General features: G+C 37.5%; 1 protein-coding gene across 4 annotated transcripts in view; it reads right to left on the bottom strand.

Moving 5' to 3' along the window:
- The window catches only part of LOC127662769 (lipid droplet-associated hydrolase-like), a 61,509-nt gene that overhangs the window by 7,930 nt on the left and 36,311 nt on the right, over positions 1-17,268 (bottom strand). For 3 of the 4 annotated variants that reach the window (XM_052154073.1, XM_052154074.1, XM_052154076.1), the window contains exon 5: positions 15,487-15,727. In XM_052154073.1, the coding sequence (XP_052010033.1) occupies positions 15,487-15,727 (241 nt within the window). Of the gene's footprint in view, positions 1-9,871; positions 10,568-15,486; positions 15,728-17,268 lie in introns of those variants that run through there. The other variant, XM_052154075.1, reaches the window with a different exon arrangement.

Genomic DNA, 17,268 nt, shown 5'->3' with positions numbered 1-17,268 from the left:
TAATAGTTACCACATAGGAAACATTCTGTACACTTGCTTATTTTGTGCAATCTTTGTTAGTCCATTAGGGCCAGGGAAAAGTAGTATTACAACCCTCACCGTCTGGTCAACCATTATTTCCATTTTTTTTAACACTTAAGCAAAAAGCCTATTGGTATTACATATCAAATTATATAGAGAAGCCAGTTCTCTCATTTAAAATTCATTAACATGCTCGCAAATTCTAAACCAGACGTAAAGTTATAAACTCACCTCAAATAGTAATAGTTTTTGTCCTGTAAATCCTTTATATTTCTACACACTGATCATCTCAAGTGGGTGGTGCTCATGTACAATAGTGATTTCACCCCTGTAGCTAATTTCTAATTGGTTAAACTGATGGTGTTACAGCTCACTCCATGTTACAACACTCCCCAGTCTCCCCTACATGTGTGAGTCTGTGTACACACATGTGAGTATGTGTCGGTTAGGGAAAACTCTAATGACTTGCTTCCACTGAGTGAAAAGGAAGTGAGGGTCTGATCACACATCCGCACAGCTCTAACGCTATCATATTAATCTTGCTCTGCCTCCTATATCACCCAGCACTGTTAACACATTTCACAAGACTGAGAGCCTGAAACTAAAAAGGGAAAAAAGGTAAGTAATCTATTTCATCCCTTTCCTAAAGAAGAAAGGCATGGAAAAAAAGTTAAGGTTAAGTGAGTAAAGTTATGCCATGTTTCATTAGTAAGTTCATTCTTAAAGTTTGTTCCCTTACACTGGAGAGTTTAATTCAGTGCTATATTTTACAGCTCAGAGGAAATTACTTTTTGGAATGGAGGAAAACTGACTGCAAGCCCTCTATACAAAAAACTAAGGGGATTCCCCATCTAATTTGTGGTGCTTTCTAAGGGACACAATGCATCACTATTACGATTTCTCAAACTAAGACATTAGAACAAACCTATACCCCGAATTGTAACCTTTCAGTGCTTAACTTATCCAGCACTATTGTTCTACAACATGAACAAAACCTTGTTGAGAAGAGGTGTGCTATTATTTTTCAAAGTCATCATACTAACAATTGTCACCTGGCAGAATATAAAACAAGTGAAATAAATTCAATAGACCTGAGCCATATCTATGGACCATGATATAGTAGAAAATTGGGATGGGCTCTTTTGACTTAGGGCAGCCAGTAACCACCTGTAACCACCCAGAACATCCTAGCAACCATAAAGCAACACGCTAAAATCTACTCCGAAACTTCAGGAAGTTGTATAGCAACTGCCTGCCAACAACACCCTTTGTACTGGCAAAGTTTGAATAGGCAAGAATCAATTACATTTTCTTTAGAAACTGAAAAAAATATGTTTTCTTTTTTATCTCTTTCTTACTTAAATGCAAGCCTTTGCAAATATTCACTGTTGAAATTATAAAAAAGGACAAGAAGTTGTGCATGTCATATTTCAAAGAACTGTTTTGAAATAAGCAAGATGTGGCAAAATTTCCCCTTCATACCCAACATCAGAAGAGCTTAAAAAGTTAAATATTTAAGTTGGCTGCTGTTTGCTTCTAAAATAAACGGAAAGTTATATGTATGCTTTGAGCAAAAGCAAATTCTTCTTCCGTTGCATATGTCACAAGATGACTCGGAAAAAAATATTTACCATAGAATACTATGAATACATAGAAGGCTCACCAAGTCATTTAATTTTACTACACTAAACAATCTCCACCCACTGAGTTAAACTGGATCAGAGGATGTTAAAACCAGAGGGTTTATCAGAAGAGTAAATTTCAATATGGGGTCACTCTCATTTTCACTGAGCCAAGCTTTAATACTTCCATTTCCCCATAAAGCTGGAGTGCGTAATTTCTATCAATTGCACACAAAAAAAAAAAAGGAGAAAAAGAAAAAAATTTTTTCAAACACTCCCCCATCTGCCAATGGTTGTACAAACAGAAATGGTTGAGCCAACATTGCTGTGTCTGGCCGGTCAGGATGCTCCAACAAACAGAACAATGTTTTTATAGCACCACAGAGCCAGTATTCACATTTTCGGAGAAATCAGCCAACAAATAGTTCTCTCGCAGTTTTGGGCAGGAATAAAAAATACAAGTATTTTTTGTCTGCAAATAAATGAACAGTGTAACACAGTTCAATGGAAAGGAGGAGGCGAGAACTGGCTTGGCAATAAAAATAATATTTTAATGATAAACTTAAACAAAAGACACAAACACACACATGACGGACATGTCCGTAAACAATCTCTCTCTCATCGCACCATCCTCCTCAGTAGGCCTTTATCCCTCTCGGAGGCTTGATTAGCCTGATAAGTGACCGGGTGTGTATAATCACGACCCGGCCCCGCCCTCCGCCCTGCCACAAACAGGAAAAATTATATTCTCCCAGAAGAAAATGTGTGTGCTATTTGTGCATTTGTCCAATGCATAGCAATGGGAACTGATTATGCAAATTACAATATTGTAAACATTTTATTCTAAATACATTCACAAATTCTAATCTTGCAGTTGAAACATAGAACAGACAAATGAATGTACCAGAAGATAGGAGGAAAGCACTGTGAGAAGAAGGAAGGGGAGAAGAGCAGGTTTTGCAGAGGGAGAGTGTGTGCCAGTCTTGGGGCAGCGATCTGCGAGACATCCCTTGTTCTATATCACTTATCTCCAGGGGGCGTCGGACTGGGGTGTTTGGCAGGGCACAACATTCCAGTCAATTTTACACATCCTCACACATGCACCTAGTTAAGAACTGACTAGTGAGGTAGGAAAGAGGGATCCATGTGCAAATGTACAGATGCAGACGCACAAAGACACAAACAGACAAACACACGGCAGTATTTCAATGTCTCAAGTGAGTGTCTGGAGTGACTGGATTACTGCAATGCTCTTCTGGCAGGACTTCCTGCATGTCAAACCTCTGCAATTGTTCCAGAACGCGGTGGCACGATTGGTCTTCCGCAAGCCAAAGAGAGTGCATGTCACGTGCTCTTTATCAATCTACACATGTTGTGAATGATTGCTCGCATCAAGTTCAATGTATTGTTGCTCGTAGTGCCATCTCACAGAGGCACAAAATCAATTTCCCAGACCTTCACTTCAACAGTTCCTCGCTGCTAGAACGACGTGCCAAACCCCAGCAGAGTATCTGATTGTCTTGCCACCTTCAAGTAACATTTGAAGACACACCTCTTCTTTCACCAGCACTTCACTCAGTCCTACTAATGCAATAACTGACTTTCTTATTACAATAAAATTAAATATTTTTTTCTATCACGTTCTCTCGCTTTCCTCTCTACTTGTGCTTCATTGAGCATTTTACAATCATGTATTACAGCACTTCTTATAACTGCCTTTTTAGGATGAATCACTTCTCACATTTTCCTCATTTGTAAGTCGCTTTGGACAAAAACGTCTGCTAAATTAATACATGTAAATGTTAATTTCTTTCATACTTGCACTGGCAAAAATTTCACTTGTCTCACCAAAATAAATAAAATAAATAATACAATATATATAAAAAAACATTTTTATGTTACAGAAAAATATATGAATATTTTAGTTTTTAATTTGTAAAAATTGCAATAATGCATAGCTGGAATTCATACAGCTGGAATTCCATGACAGTTATAAATTAATTAACACACATTTTTCTTTGAAAATGATGGCAAACAGTGATTTGTTAATGATTTTGTTATTCATTCTGATGTTAAAAATATAGCAATTTGTCATTCTTGCTACTTTGACAAAACCTCATATGTGTCAGCCAGCAAAGATAATATTACCACCATGGTGACATATTTACTAAACAAACAGCCATGCTCAAAAATCACAGAAAACCAAATGCTAAGTTTTCACGGCATAAAAAACCCTTTGTATATGATTGATTTATGTAAGATGTAACAACGCATCACTTGCCCCATGGAGTAAGTGAAAGTTTCTTTAACTGGCTCTGTATCTCTCACACACTGGCCATCCTTAATGTTGAGCTCTGTTGTTAAAGACAGTAGTGATTTAAAAAGCAGAAGAAGCCCTCGTAAACAAAAGTTTTTAAATGTTTCATCCTGTTTAGTTCAAGATGCAGATGGGGAACAAACAGATTTTTTTAATGTCTTCCAGTGTGCCTAATATGCCTCTTTATTCTTCACATTTGCTTACAATTTTTGCCCAATAGTCATGTTGAAATTTATTATACCACCACACGCTCCTCTGCTGGTTCTAAACCAGACCGAAAACAATCTATTTACTTCTTCTCTCTAGTACCTTTGCATTAGTAACACAAACAGGAGAGCTTCAAGTTCATGACGGTAACCATCTGAAGTCCATGGATGCAGAACGTACAAAGTATCATCCAGTTTCTCTGCTGTTTTTACGGACCACAGAGTCTCAATGTGCTTCTCTTTATTCTACTTCCCTTAAAAAGAGCTAAACGAAAGTGACAGTTATATTCCCTTTTACAATTCAATAACACATGTCGTAATAGTAAGCCACATCAACTGAAATACAATACAGTTTTTTTTTTTTATCTCATTCCATTAAATAGAGCACATGGTGGGTGGCCGTGTTCTGTTGCGCCTTGTTTAAAGTCACTTGCCAATTTGCAGAGCAGAAATCTTGGGGAGCTACACGAAGAAATCCCCTTGCATTAACACCTGCAATCAAATTTTCATATGTGAAAAAATACCCCAAATGAAAAGGATATTCCTATTTGACCCTTTTGGGTGGCTTGTGATTTTTTTTGTTTTGTGACATATGACACCTGCGTCCCTATGCCCAGGTTATAAAATTAATGGATTAATCATGTCAAGTGATAGCAGGAGAATTTTACACATGCAGCATTTTATCCAACAAGATCACACAAAAAATCGACATGTTGCTTCCAAAAGTTAATGTACCCTAAATCAACCCCATTCAGATGAATTACTGACAAGCGCTATTCCCCATCAGACATTTTCGCATCAATTCAAGCATGAGCACATTTTCCTCTAGCTCTACTGATTGTGTGTTGTTCAAGCAACCTCCACGATACAGGTTTTGGTCCATGGGAAACAGAAATAATGGTGAATGTGATTCAGAGTTCACATTTTCGATCTAAAATAAACATTTTCCTTTACTAATGGTACGGTTTAAGGTTGGGTTTAGGTTTAGGGGGTATGGTTAATAAAATATGCATTGCTGCAGATTAGTGCTGCAACTAATTATTATTTTGATAATCGACTAATCTAGCGATTATTAGAACGATTATTAGACTATTCAGGCAATTTTTGCAACGATTAATCATTAGCTCTTAACAGACTATTCAGCTTGTGCCCCAACTTAAAAGATTGTATTAAATGTGCTTGCTAACAATAAAGAGGACAAAATCAACTTTTAAATATATGCCTCAATCCGGGTGGATGAGGACGAATCTCAGTCGCCTACACGTCCAAGACCGTCAATCCGTGCATCTTATCACGTGGCTGGTTGAGCGCATTGACACGGAGACAGCGCGCGGAAGCTTCGCGCTATTCTCTGTGGCATCCACGCACAACTCACCACAAGCCCCACTAAGAGCGAGAACCACATTATAGCGACCACGAGGAGGTTACCTCATGTGACTCTAACTGGGCCAATTGGTTGCTTAGGAAGCCTGACCGGATATTTTTTCACTTGATTATACTTCTTGATTGCAGAAGACAAAATATTCTTATATTCAAAATCTATTCTGTAAAAGCAAGTCTAAATATCTTATATGCTTCTTCTCAGGTGAATGCCTCTTTTTTTTTTTTTTTAAAGGATTTTTGGATATTTTCAAATACTGGTATTTTTTATATTATATTCAACATTCTCATATAACAATTCTTCTTCTGCAGTATAGCTGCTAAAGTAAATGTACATTGTTTTAAAGGAGTTTTAGATATTTATATTGAAAAACAAGCCAAAACAAAATCAAAAACATATTTTGTTGCAGTGTATAATGGGGCACTACCCTCTCTCACCTTTCCTTATTTCCTTTCTCTTACCTGCTTCCTTATCATTTTACCATTTAAAAAGCTATATTATTGGGGGAATTTAATTAATAATAAAATAAAATAATTGCCCTTGGTTACAATGCCACAAAATTACAGCCCCTCAATACCAGGCAGCAAACCTCTCTATGAAATGTGTAAAAATTCTGGAATCTGAGTTGTCAGCTTTGAAATGATCAAGAATATCCTCAAAATCTTTCTTTATTTTAGTCCCAAGAACTTTTTATTTATTATATAGTGTATTTTAAAGGATTTCAAGTAAATTATGGTTGTGAAAATTCTCATTCTTCAAAACACAGGAGATAATGAGTGAAGGAAACCACATACACACAACACATTATCATTATTTCTATGATCATATCAGACTATAAATGCTTTTAAGGCATTTATGAATCTACAAGCTTTGTAGGAACTTCATAGCTGACCAGAAACTTTGCAGTCTCTCCTCATCATCTGAATATTTTGTTCTGAATTCATTCCAAAAGGTCTTACTTGAAGCTTTCAAAGCAGATCTAGTTTCCTTTTGCATTACAGCAACAGTGAGTATCTCCAACACCTCTTGGACATCCCTCTTTAGATGCAATGCAGACGACCCCATTGGGTAGTGCATCTTTCCATAGTGTCCTGCTCCATCTAATGGTGATGTGCAGGCAAACACTAACACAGCCTCTTTGGTGATTGGTGACTAAATGTTTGCAAGACTTCCTGATGGGTTCTTCTTCTGTCTTCTTGGTGTGAGTGCATCAGCCATGTAAAAATTTGTCAAAGCTGATGGATGATTGTACTACTTTTGTTTGTCTTTTTGGGAAACGTACCTCCAAAAGTACACTGTGTAATGTGATTCTTGAGGTCTTGACAGAAAAGAACATCTGCTTGGTAATAGACCAAGTCTATCATGCCAGATCTTATAAATATAATTTTTCCATTGCCAAGATCGTTAAATTGAAGTTTAATTTTGAAACTGACAAGTCTCTACACTGGAAAATACAAGGAAGCCACATTTATATATATATTCCATTAGATGTTCCCATTGTGTTTTAAACATGCATTATGAAGAGAAAATGAGGGAAAACAAACAACTGATCGACAGCCAAGTAAACTTGTTATACTGAAAGGCTGATGTGTGGTTTGTCCAGTGCCAAGTCCACCAATGTAAATGTGTTCACCATTGCACAAGATGACGCAGAGTATTTTTGCTGCGTTGCGAGCTCCGACCCAATGTTGCAGTTTTTTGTTTGTTTTGCCTACAAATGGATGTTGTCTGCTTTATTGTCTACGATAGACACATTTTTGGACATTGGTTCTGCAATAGCACACAGAAAACCTGACTTTAAACACCTCAATGCCGACTCGCTGTTTATAAACACGACAGTGGAGCCTTTTGTCTGGGCAGCCCGGCCTCGGAAACGCAGCCAGAAAAAGGGAAGGAGAGCCGGCATTCTAATCAGACTAAGACGTTGCACAAATCGACTCCTGCTACCTAGTATTCTACTGGCAAATGTTCAGTCTCTGGACAACAAGCTCTGCGAGCTGAGTGCGCCGATCTCTTTCAAATGAGAGACGAGGGACTGCTGCATTGGGACTGCTGCTCCACAGACATCCAACAGAAATTTGGATGTCTGCGGAGATTCTGGACTCAGCCTTCAAACCAGTGGGGTTCTCCGTGCACTGAGCGGACAGAGCAAAAGACCACTCAGGTAAAAGCAGACCTGGTGTGTGTACATTCTATTAAGTATTTCTGAAGGGTGAAGTACTTCTCACTGCCTGGAGCATCCTCTAAGGCCGCCAGATCCCACACCATTCTTCAAGCTTCCTTCCTGGCCAACCGGATCCCACGCCCTACCTGGAACCTCATTCCTGGGCGCCGGACCCCGCCCCCTACCTTTTTTGTTTCACAATTAAAACAGCAACATTACTCGACCAATGGTGTGATGTGGGGGCGGGACTATCTATTTATTTGATCTGGGGGGTTGTATTCAGAAAACAAATTTGATTTTGCAGTTCTGTTTGGTTGCGCGAGTGGCTCTGAAATTACATACTTCAGCTTTAGTGAATCGAACATTACTCATGTGTTTACAGAATGTGATTTTCTCCCTTTTTAGAAGATAGTAGACAATTTAAAATTGCATCTAAAAGCTACTATAGGTGGTCTTTGATTGATCACATGCAATGCCCAGTTAACCTCAAACCATGAGATTCAGGGGCTTGGGTAGAGTAAAGACGCTGACTACCACACCTGGAGTCGTGAGATCGTGACCAGGACATGCTGAGTGACTCCAGTCAGGTCTCCTAAGCAACCAAATTGGCTAGGGAGGGTATAGTCACATGGGGTAACCTAGTGGTCACTATAATGTGCGGTTCTCACTCTCTTTGGGGCACGTGGCAAGTTGTGCGCGGATGACACAGAGAATAGTGTGAAGCTTCCACATGCGCTACGTCTCCGCGGTAAAAATGCTCAACAAGCCATGTGATAAGATAAACGGACCAATGGTCTCAGACGTGGAGGCAACTGAGATTAGTCCTTTGCCACCCGTATTGAGGCGAGTCACTACGAGGATTTAGGATTGGGCATTAGGAATTGGGGAGAAAAAGAAACATGAGACTCATCCATGTAGAAGAGCAGTACAACTCACTTAAAATGTTCCTCTGCAAGTTGCTTGCAATTTTAGGTTTAGGTTTCAACCACAGATGCCACTAGACTGCCAAAAGTTATGTAGTGCAGCTTTCAATTTTGGGTTGGTATCACCAAAACCTATTGTATGCCTTCAGAAAAATTTTTTTATATGACACATGAGTCTAATTAACTACTTTCATTATACTTTTGGGTCCTTTTTAAGCATAAATATGAGCAGCAATCAATTCATGTGAACATCTCCTTTTGTGTTCTGCCTAGAAAGAAAGTCATATATGTTTGAAACGACATTAATGTGAGTAAATTATGAAATAATTTTATTTTTTGAACTATATCTGTAACCTTGTTCCTGCTCCAACACGAAAAAGAAAGCCACTTGCAGCCATGCTGTAATATACCACTTTTATAGGTGAGACAACTTATGATTGGAACAGCAATATGCAATATTCCTGGATATCATAAATTAGGCCAACAGAAGCCTCGACTGAAGAGTGCAAAAGTTTCTTCATTCATACAAAATTGTCATGAGAAGTGGCATAAGTCGTGAGGTTAGTAAAAACAGAAGCCATGTGAAATGGAGTGTTGCAGTCTACTGAAAGGATAAAACACATTAGAGACCGTTACATAGCTGTTTTCCCATCGGATCTATGAGCAGGCATGCCTCATTGACGTTTATGCTAGTAGATGCTGAACGTTGATCTTTGCACGACAGATATTGTGTGCATGATCCACATACAGTTAACATCAAAATATCAACATTCTCAGTTTCAAGGAAAGGGATTTCTGAGAAAATAAATCCTTAAATGTGCCCAGGAAGTTCCAGCTAATAGCAACATGCTTTCTTAATTAAGTCTGTCAACTCGCCATTAATTATGTATGTAATACAAGACAGAGAGTGAGCGCAGCTTTTCGTATGCAGTCACGGGCCAGCACTCAATGGTACAAAATGCATGCACACACATGAGCACGCGTACATATGGGACCACCAGACCTTTCTGAGGAATAACAAGAGATTTTGTATTAAAACTTCCTCATAGCAAAGTCTTCCAACATTTGTTGCTATTTAACATGACCATATAAGATAAAATTAGCACAGAAAGAAAGAACAGTAAAAAGGAAAAGCAAAAAATGAATTGAAAGAAAATCCAATTCAATTGACAATAGATGATAAGTGCTAATGATTAAAATCATGTTCACGAACGTTGTCTGGACTGAACATCGGTTTCATTTTGTTTTCCAGGTAAAATTCCAAAATAAATTTTCTTGAGACAAAAATTGCATAATATATTAAAGCCAAAGTGTGTATTTTCTGCCACAACCCGAACTCACACAATTGGTCGAGTCAGTGTTGCTGTGTTGGGCTGGATGGGCCACTCAAACAAACTTCGGGATGTTTTGATAACGACACATTAGGTTTTGTATTACGTTTTGGTAAAATCAATTTACAAATGGTTTACTTGTTGTTGACTCTCCAAATTAAGCTGGGATATGAGACACTGGAAAAATAACACACAACATTAAGACTTATTTTTAAGAAAATATTAAATATTCAAATTAATATTAAATTAAGTTTGTTTCTTCTCCATTATCAAGTTGCCTTTTTCTTGTTATAATTTCAAAATTTGTAAATATGTCTTTTTTTTTAAGGCTGTAGTAAAAATAGTGAGAGTAAAAGGGAGGAGAGCGATAAGAGATAGGGGAAAAAATTAATTAAGTTAGAACTGACAGCATAAAAACAAAAAGACAAAAGGAGAAAGGAAGGGCAGGCGAGACAACTGGTTCTTCGCTGAGCGACTGGTGAGTGCAGCTCACACTAATGCCTCTGGGCTCCACTGAGGCCTCTTTGGCAGAGACTCTCCGGCCATCACAACATCCATCACTCTCCTCCCAGGACAGACAGGGAAAACACTCAGCCTTTCACCTAGAGAGAGACTCAGTGTTACCGGTCCACTTGTCCACTTGAGAGGCCTCTTAATTACTCCTACTCACAACACTTCATCTGCGCCATTAGTCTGTGTACTGAAAGCCCTGGAGATTAAATATGACTTATGATAAATAAAACTTTATTCAAAACACTGGGAGACGCTGCTCTCTTGGCTACCACTCAAATATTATTTTCTTTTTTCATCTTAGGTCTCAACATTTTATCTGAACTAAATCACATAACCATCTTTGAAGTGGTGATACACTTATCGTATGTTAAAAAGAGAGAAACGCATCTTAAAATCAAGGTTTGGAGGGATGCCAAGCAAGTGAACCTTTGAAATGTTTCAGCACCTCATTGAAAAGAGGATTATATCTTTGGAACAGACTCCAAACAGAGAAAGATGGAGAAGTAAGGGGACATCACTGAGGGTAAAAGAGAGGTTTAAGGTGGGTGCATTTAAGTTACACTTTAGCAGAGTATTTTAGTGTGTGACATACTTGGCATCTTGAGGCATTATAGTACCACAAACTGAGATGCACCTCATATATAATAAAAAAAGATGACCACAGTAAGGGAGAAATTCTTGGGCTACTGTTTATACATGACTAATTAGTAATTATTAATTTTGCTGACACCCTTTTATCCAAAGCAATGAGAGTCCCCCTGGAGCAACCGGAGATTACGTTTTACAATGGTGATATAGGCCAAGATGAAATCCGAGATTATGGTAATTTAAATATAGTCAAACAAAAAATAAACTGACTTGAGAGTATAGGGCTGGGTGATATATTTGAATATTCATTATATATTGGTGGTACTGTTGCAGTTAAGCAACATCCTATTGAAATGAATTGAATAGACTTTTTATTTGTACATTAAGTTTCCTAAAGACCATGTCATAAAACAAGACCATGTTTCACAATCCTTCTTGTCTCTTGACTATGAGATTATGAGGACTAAGACAGATATGTATTAATGGTGTCTCTGATTTAAACTGCAGCAGCAAAATTACAAAGTTGGTAAGTTTAGTACATGTCTGTGATATAATTCAAAATGTCAATTTCAATGAATTGATTTAAAACTTTGATTTAATGATTTGTTTGTGTCATCACTCAAAAATTTTCACGCAAATGTTTACTTAGTATTGTTGTATTGGTGCATATAAATACAAATGATGGCTGTTAGGAATTAGAGGTCAGCTGATATCTCGGTTTTACATATTTGTTTTTTGGAACTATCGGATATCTGCAAAAATCTATGCTGATATTTAATTTTTTAGCCAGCGCTGGAGGATTCTACAGTTAGAATGGCTTGGCTTTACAGTATAAAAGCAGCCTCTAGAGTTTAAATCAAATTAATCACTGATACCTTATGGGAATCTGCACTCAAAAATATTTTAAGATTTACATTTCAATTTCATACCAAAATGATGTCAAATTGAATTAAGTAATCTTTAAAAAGTAATAAAAAACAAGTCATGAAGGTACAGTGTATAATGAGATCACAGGTGACAAGAATGCTAATTGGGTAATGAATAAAACAACAAATTAGCATCTTTTCTTATTTTTAGATTTGTTCTTGCAAATAAATGTTTGCAATGCCACAGCAAATATTTTTTTATTTATTAAAATAAATTAAATATTAATTTTATTAAATATTATTTATTTACATGGCTCCAGACTAACATTTAAGATTGGTAGCACTGGTGTTAAATTCTTCAATTGGTCGCACCAGCACTTGAGTTGGTTGCACCGGTCCAACTGAAATAAAATTTGTTTTCTTTCATGGTTTCTTTCTTTTTATCAGGATCTTGATGATTAAAATACAGTCATCTGAAGCCAAACAAAGCCTTTTCTACAATCAGAGGGCATTAGAAAAGATTTCACACAGAAGCAAAATTCCATTGTATCCATAGTTTTAACTGGGGCATTTGCAAGAAGATCATAGTAACCAAAAGTAAAACCATGATTAGCAGTAACCATAAAACAAATGATGGCATTTTTCATAAGAAAAACACATCCACAAATTAAATCGTAATCTCTCACTATTATATTGATCTAGTTCATGGTATATATATTTTTTATATCTGTGATGTGTGGATTGAAACTTTACCATTTCTGTCTTTTCATTGAGCAGATTTCTCCTTTATTCCTTTTCAATGCTGTTTGGAATATTGGGACTGTTTTATACTATTTTAATCTGGTTTAATCATCGACACATTATGGGCTTTCATAGAGGTTTTAAACAAAAAAAAAATCAATGCTGAATTCACGACACAGCCTGTGCTTCTCGCAGCGCTGTTTATGTTGATCGGCGAAGTGCTTGAGACCGGTCCGCATGTAAATGCACGTCTCTGCACTGATCTGTCCATTGAGCAGAACTGACTGATCCGGGTAAAGCTGTTTCCTTTCATGTTTGGAACGTTTGCCATTTGATATTTCTCATATGGAACAAAAAATGACAGAGCACAATCAGAGAGTCAGAAAGTTTAATCGCACTGTTAGGAAAAATGGTAATAAAAGTAGTCTCAGTCTGGAGCCCTGATTTATTTTGTGGAATCTGATCATTTTCCATGGCACACCTGACCATCTTTCACGGCACACTAGTGTGAAATATATATATATACACAAATCTCTTTTTCTGGTAAATACATAGGCTATAAAAGGTTTAATTTGTTGAATGCTGACTTAAAGAGCATTGTAATGGATACATGTCACCATCATTTAAAAATAAGTCCCGTATTATGCTCCAAATCTTAATATTTCTGCTTATTATTGAATTTTGGTTGCACAATAAACTACGTCTTGGATTTTATTGATTTTGGACTCTTCTATGCTTCTATGCCTGTGCCCGTCACAGTAAAGGCCCCAGCATACTTACAGAGAAGTTCTTGTTCGTTCTTCATTCAGAGGTAAAAAAAAAGTTCTAAACAGCTGAGTACGAAATACTGTTTGTGAACATTAAGACACCGGCCACACTACTGTGGGAGGCATTTAAATATGAGAGAGATTACATGTAAAACATCAAATAATAAAATGTGTTACCAATGACTTCGTGCCTCATTCTACAAGCTGTCTTAACTACTCAATGATGATTTAAAGTAATATTTATGCAGTAGATAATGTATCATTTGTAATGTTTACATTGTACATTCATGGCGCTAATGGGCTAACATGCCATAATGTGTGCTGTGTAACTTACAGTATTTTTTTTTTAAACTGATCATAACAATCATACAGATGTAGGAGTTTGCACCAGCTCCCTAATAACTGTGTTCTTCGGTGTGTTCATGTTTAAAATCTTAAATGACTGAATGGGAATTAGCAGTCTGCCTCAAAGTAGGTGGAACTCCATCTCACACCAACCAATGACGTGGATCAATAGCAGTAAGAATGTGTTTAGCAGCCAATATGAAGTTTTCCTGAAAGTTCGCCATGGCGAATTGTTACGAACTAACGAAACTAACTCAAAAACACCTTTTTGGCCAAAATTTGTTCTAAGTGTAATCACACACATCTGTTCATCAATTCCATATGGAGTATGCAGGTGCCTTAAAGAGGCCCTATTATGCTTTTTGGGATTTTACCTTTGCTTTAGTGTGTAACGTACGTAGCTCTTTGTGCATGTAAAAGGTCTGCAAAGTTACAAAGCACAAAGTCCATGCAAAAGGGAGTTATTCTCAACACTAGTCAAGAACTACAAGATCTTTCTTCTGTAAAGTATCTATGTCGCTATGTAACAAATTTGCATAATGCCCACCTAAGGGCTACTTTTGCCTGTCCTCAAACAAATGTAGTTATAGCAGAGGCCAGGATGAGTTGGGTTAGTAATGTCGCAATGCTAAGAAGACGCTGTTTTCTTTACTGTGAAAGCAAAACCTCTTTGTTTGGACTTCCAAAGGCAGATGAATTGAAGTAGCTGTGGTTAAAATGTATTTGACTATTCCTCAGCAGAACAACCACAATCAATGCTGGATTTTCAAGTCGGTTAGCCCTGAAAGATGGTGCAGTTCCCACTTTTTTGGGACAATCTGGTGCTGCCAGATCCCAACCTGTAAGTATGCTTGATTATTTGTGGATTTATCTGCAACCGAGAGTGTAGCTACAATGTACACACTGTGCACATCTGTAGGCCTCTGCTAATCTGCTAGCTAATGCTATTGTGTTGAAATAGTTCCACTTATACCTACAACTGTGCAAAACTATACAGATTGTTTTTCATTCTTACTATCGTGAATAGTGATCAAATGTGGAGATCAATTAATTTATTTTTACAAATGGTAATTTTACATCTGCAATCCACGGTTACCTTGTATAATATGTAATGTTATTGTTTTGGTAAAGGTTTACTATTCAGCTGTGGGCTGGCTTTTACTTAAAACTGTGAAACAAAATAGTTGATCTCAAGAATCTTATATAATTATATAATTACAAGCTGTAATGTTACGGACACTATTGGTAGTCCACGGTTAACTTGCTCACTAAATCTCTAATACCCCCGTAAATGTCCAACCGGGAGTAAGCCCCTGTTCTCAGTTCTTAGCCTGAAATTAGCATAATATGGGCTCTTTAAAGAAAGACTAGGAACATTTTGTAAAACTAAATAAATTGATTTTTAAAACTATAAGCTGATTAATCGTTATTAGTCTTTTCCTCCTCAGTAACAGATATCGAAAAAATCCACTATTGGCCGACCTCTTTTTGCAGGTACTGATTCCATTCAGACCTAATAGTAATATTAGCCTAAATAGTAGTAACAATAACTTTTAACCTACAATCATCCAGATACCAAAGCAAATTCTTTAACGACTGGACCACACCACCTAAAAAAAACTATAAATAGCTTTCTGTAGTTTGAGCTACTATTCTAATGGTCAATACGCTTCAATGTTGTGAGAACACAAGAAAACTCACCAGCACAGTCTACATTGATCAGGCTGACTGTGGCAGGGATGATGGAATTGTCCAGAACGTATAAATTCCTCAGAGCCAGATGCACCATGCTGGTTTTCAGTTTCTCAGGCAGGAGGGAGAGCAGGAAAATGGGCAAATAGATGGCGTACCGCAAACGACAGAGCACAGGGGTCATGACCTTGCCTTGAGGGCTACAAGCCATGCGCTCAATTGTGGGGAAGAGCATCACAGCCTTCACAACCTAAGGATGACAAGCAGTGATAGATGTTGGTCAGAAGGTTGTTTGAGATGAACACAGGTCATTTGAGGAAAGGTGCTTCACTGTTAACCATACTGTTGACCATGTGCTTTTTTCCAGATCCATTTACATTTAATGACACTTACACAGAAAATAAAAATAAGAACAGCAGAAAAAAATATTAGAAAGTAATGCACAATATTTACGATAGCATTGAGAGTGCTTCTAAGCAATAAAAATGACATATCTTCATTTCAACACTTACCAGTTATCAAGCTATGAAAAATGACATGTCTGTGGTCTCTATGTTATAAAATCGATAGGAGAGACAAGGGAAGGAGTAATGGCGAGAATAGAGCGAGAGAGAGAGAGAAACAGGAAACACCTGCCTCTGTTTGGCCACTGAGAAGAAGGCAGCTTGACTCATTCAGTGAGTAAGACAGAGTGGATGTGCTTCGTTTATCTCTGCGATCCTTTGCAGTTCCAGCCAAGTATTTTTCAGTGAAACTAATCAGAGCAATATCTTCAATTCTCTTGTGTAAAATATGTGATCGCCAGCACAATTCTTAGTCTGCAGTGCCAAATGTAATCTATTCAGTTTCAAACCACTAAACTTCAAACTCAGCGAGTGCTGCAATCCTGAAAGAGTGCTGGTTTCATCACGCCCAGGCAACAGGCGAACAGGCAAAGCTCTGCTGCTGCTGAATTTATCATCTAAACAGGCATAGAGAAACTAAAAAATAAATAAAAAATATTGCTGTCAGTGGAAAAGATATGAAAATCCATATTTTGGATGAGCAATCCAAAAATCACAGTCCCTCTGTCATAACAATAAAATAGAAGCTTTTTAAAAATGGAGATCACATACTAATAAAGTGTGTAAAAATATCTATACAATAATATACATCTATAAACCACATTTTTATATTTCCTGGAGAATAGTGTTGGGTATTCTGTCTGTTCAGACTCGGTATACTTAGTTTTTCTGTGTGCACATTTCAGGCGCGGTCGAGCGCTCATCCTTTTAAAGTCACTACGACAACTTAGTGATACTCTTTGGAACAATCAATGGCAGGAGCATGCGCAGATGACGAGTACAGGTCGATGAAAAATTTGCGTCATGCACTGCATGCAGAAAACAACCAAGTATACTTTGGCCATTAGTGTGTTGCTGTGCAGATGCTGGCATGATCTAGATGGTTGCTAGGGCATGCTAGGTTGTTTTGTGTGGTTGCTAGGTGTTTATTGACTGGGCCAATTGGAAAAAAACCCATGACTTTGTCATCCCTAGTTATGGCTTGGATCCCCCTTTCAACGTATGTCAGAGTATTTCTTCGCCCATAGCACACCTCACCTCAACAATTCACATGATTTGAGGTATCACTTGTGTCCATATAACAATCAATGGAATTAGTTTTTCCATTGTTAAATTCATAAGATTAAAAAAAAATCCTAAACCAGCCTGAACTAGTTTGCTGGTTTTATTCGGTATGCTAGCATAGTCAGACTGGTCTGTTTTCTTAGAGGGGATGTGGGCACTTGTA

Source organism: Xyrauchen texanus, chromosome 22, assembly GCF_025860055.1.
Source record: "Xyrauchen texanus isolate HMW12.3.18 chromosome 22, RBS_HiC_50CHRs, whole genome shotgun sequence".
NCBI classification, from domain to species: domain Eukaryota; kingdom Metazoa; phylum Chordata; class Actinopteri; order Cypriniformes; family Catostomidae; genus Xyrauchen; species Xyrauchen texanus.
This window is presented reverse-complemented; position numbering and strand designations above follow the sequence as displayed.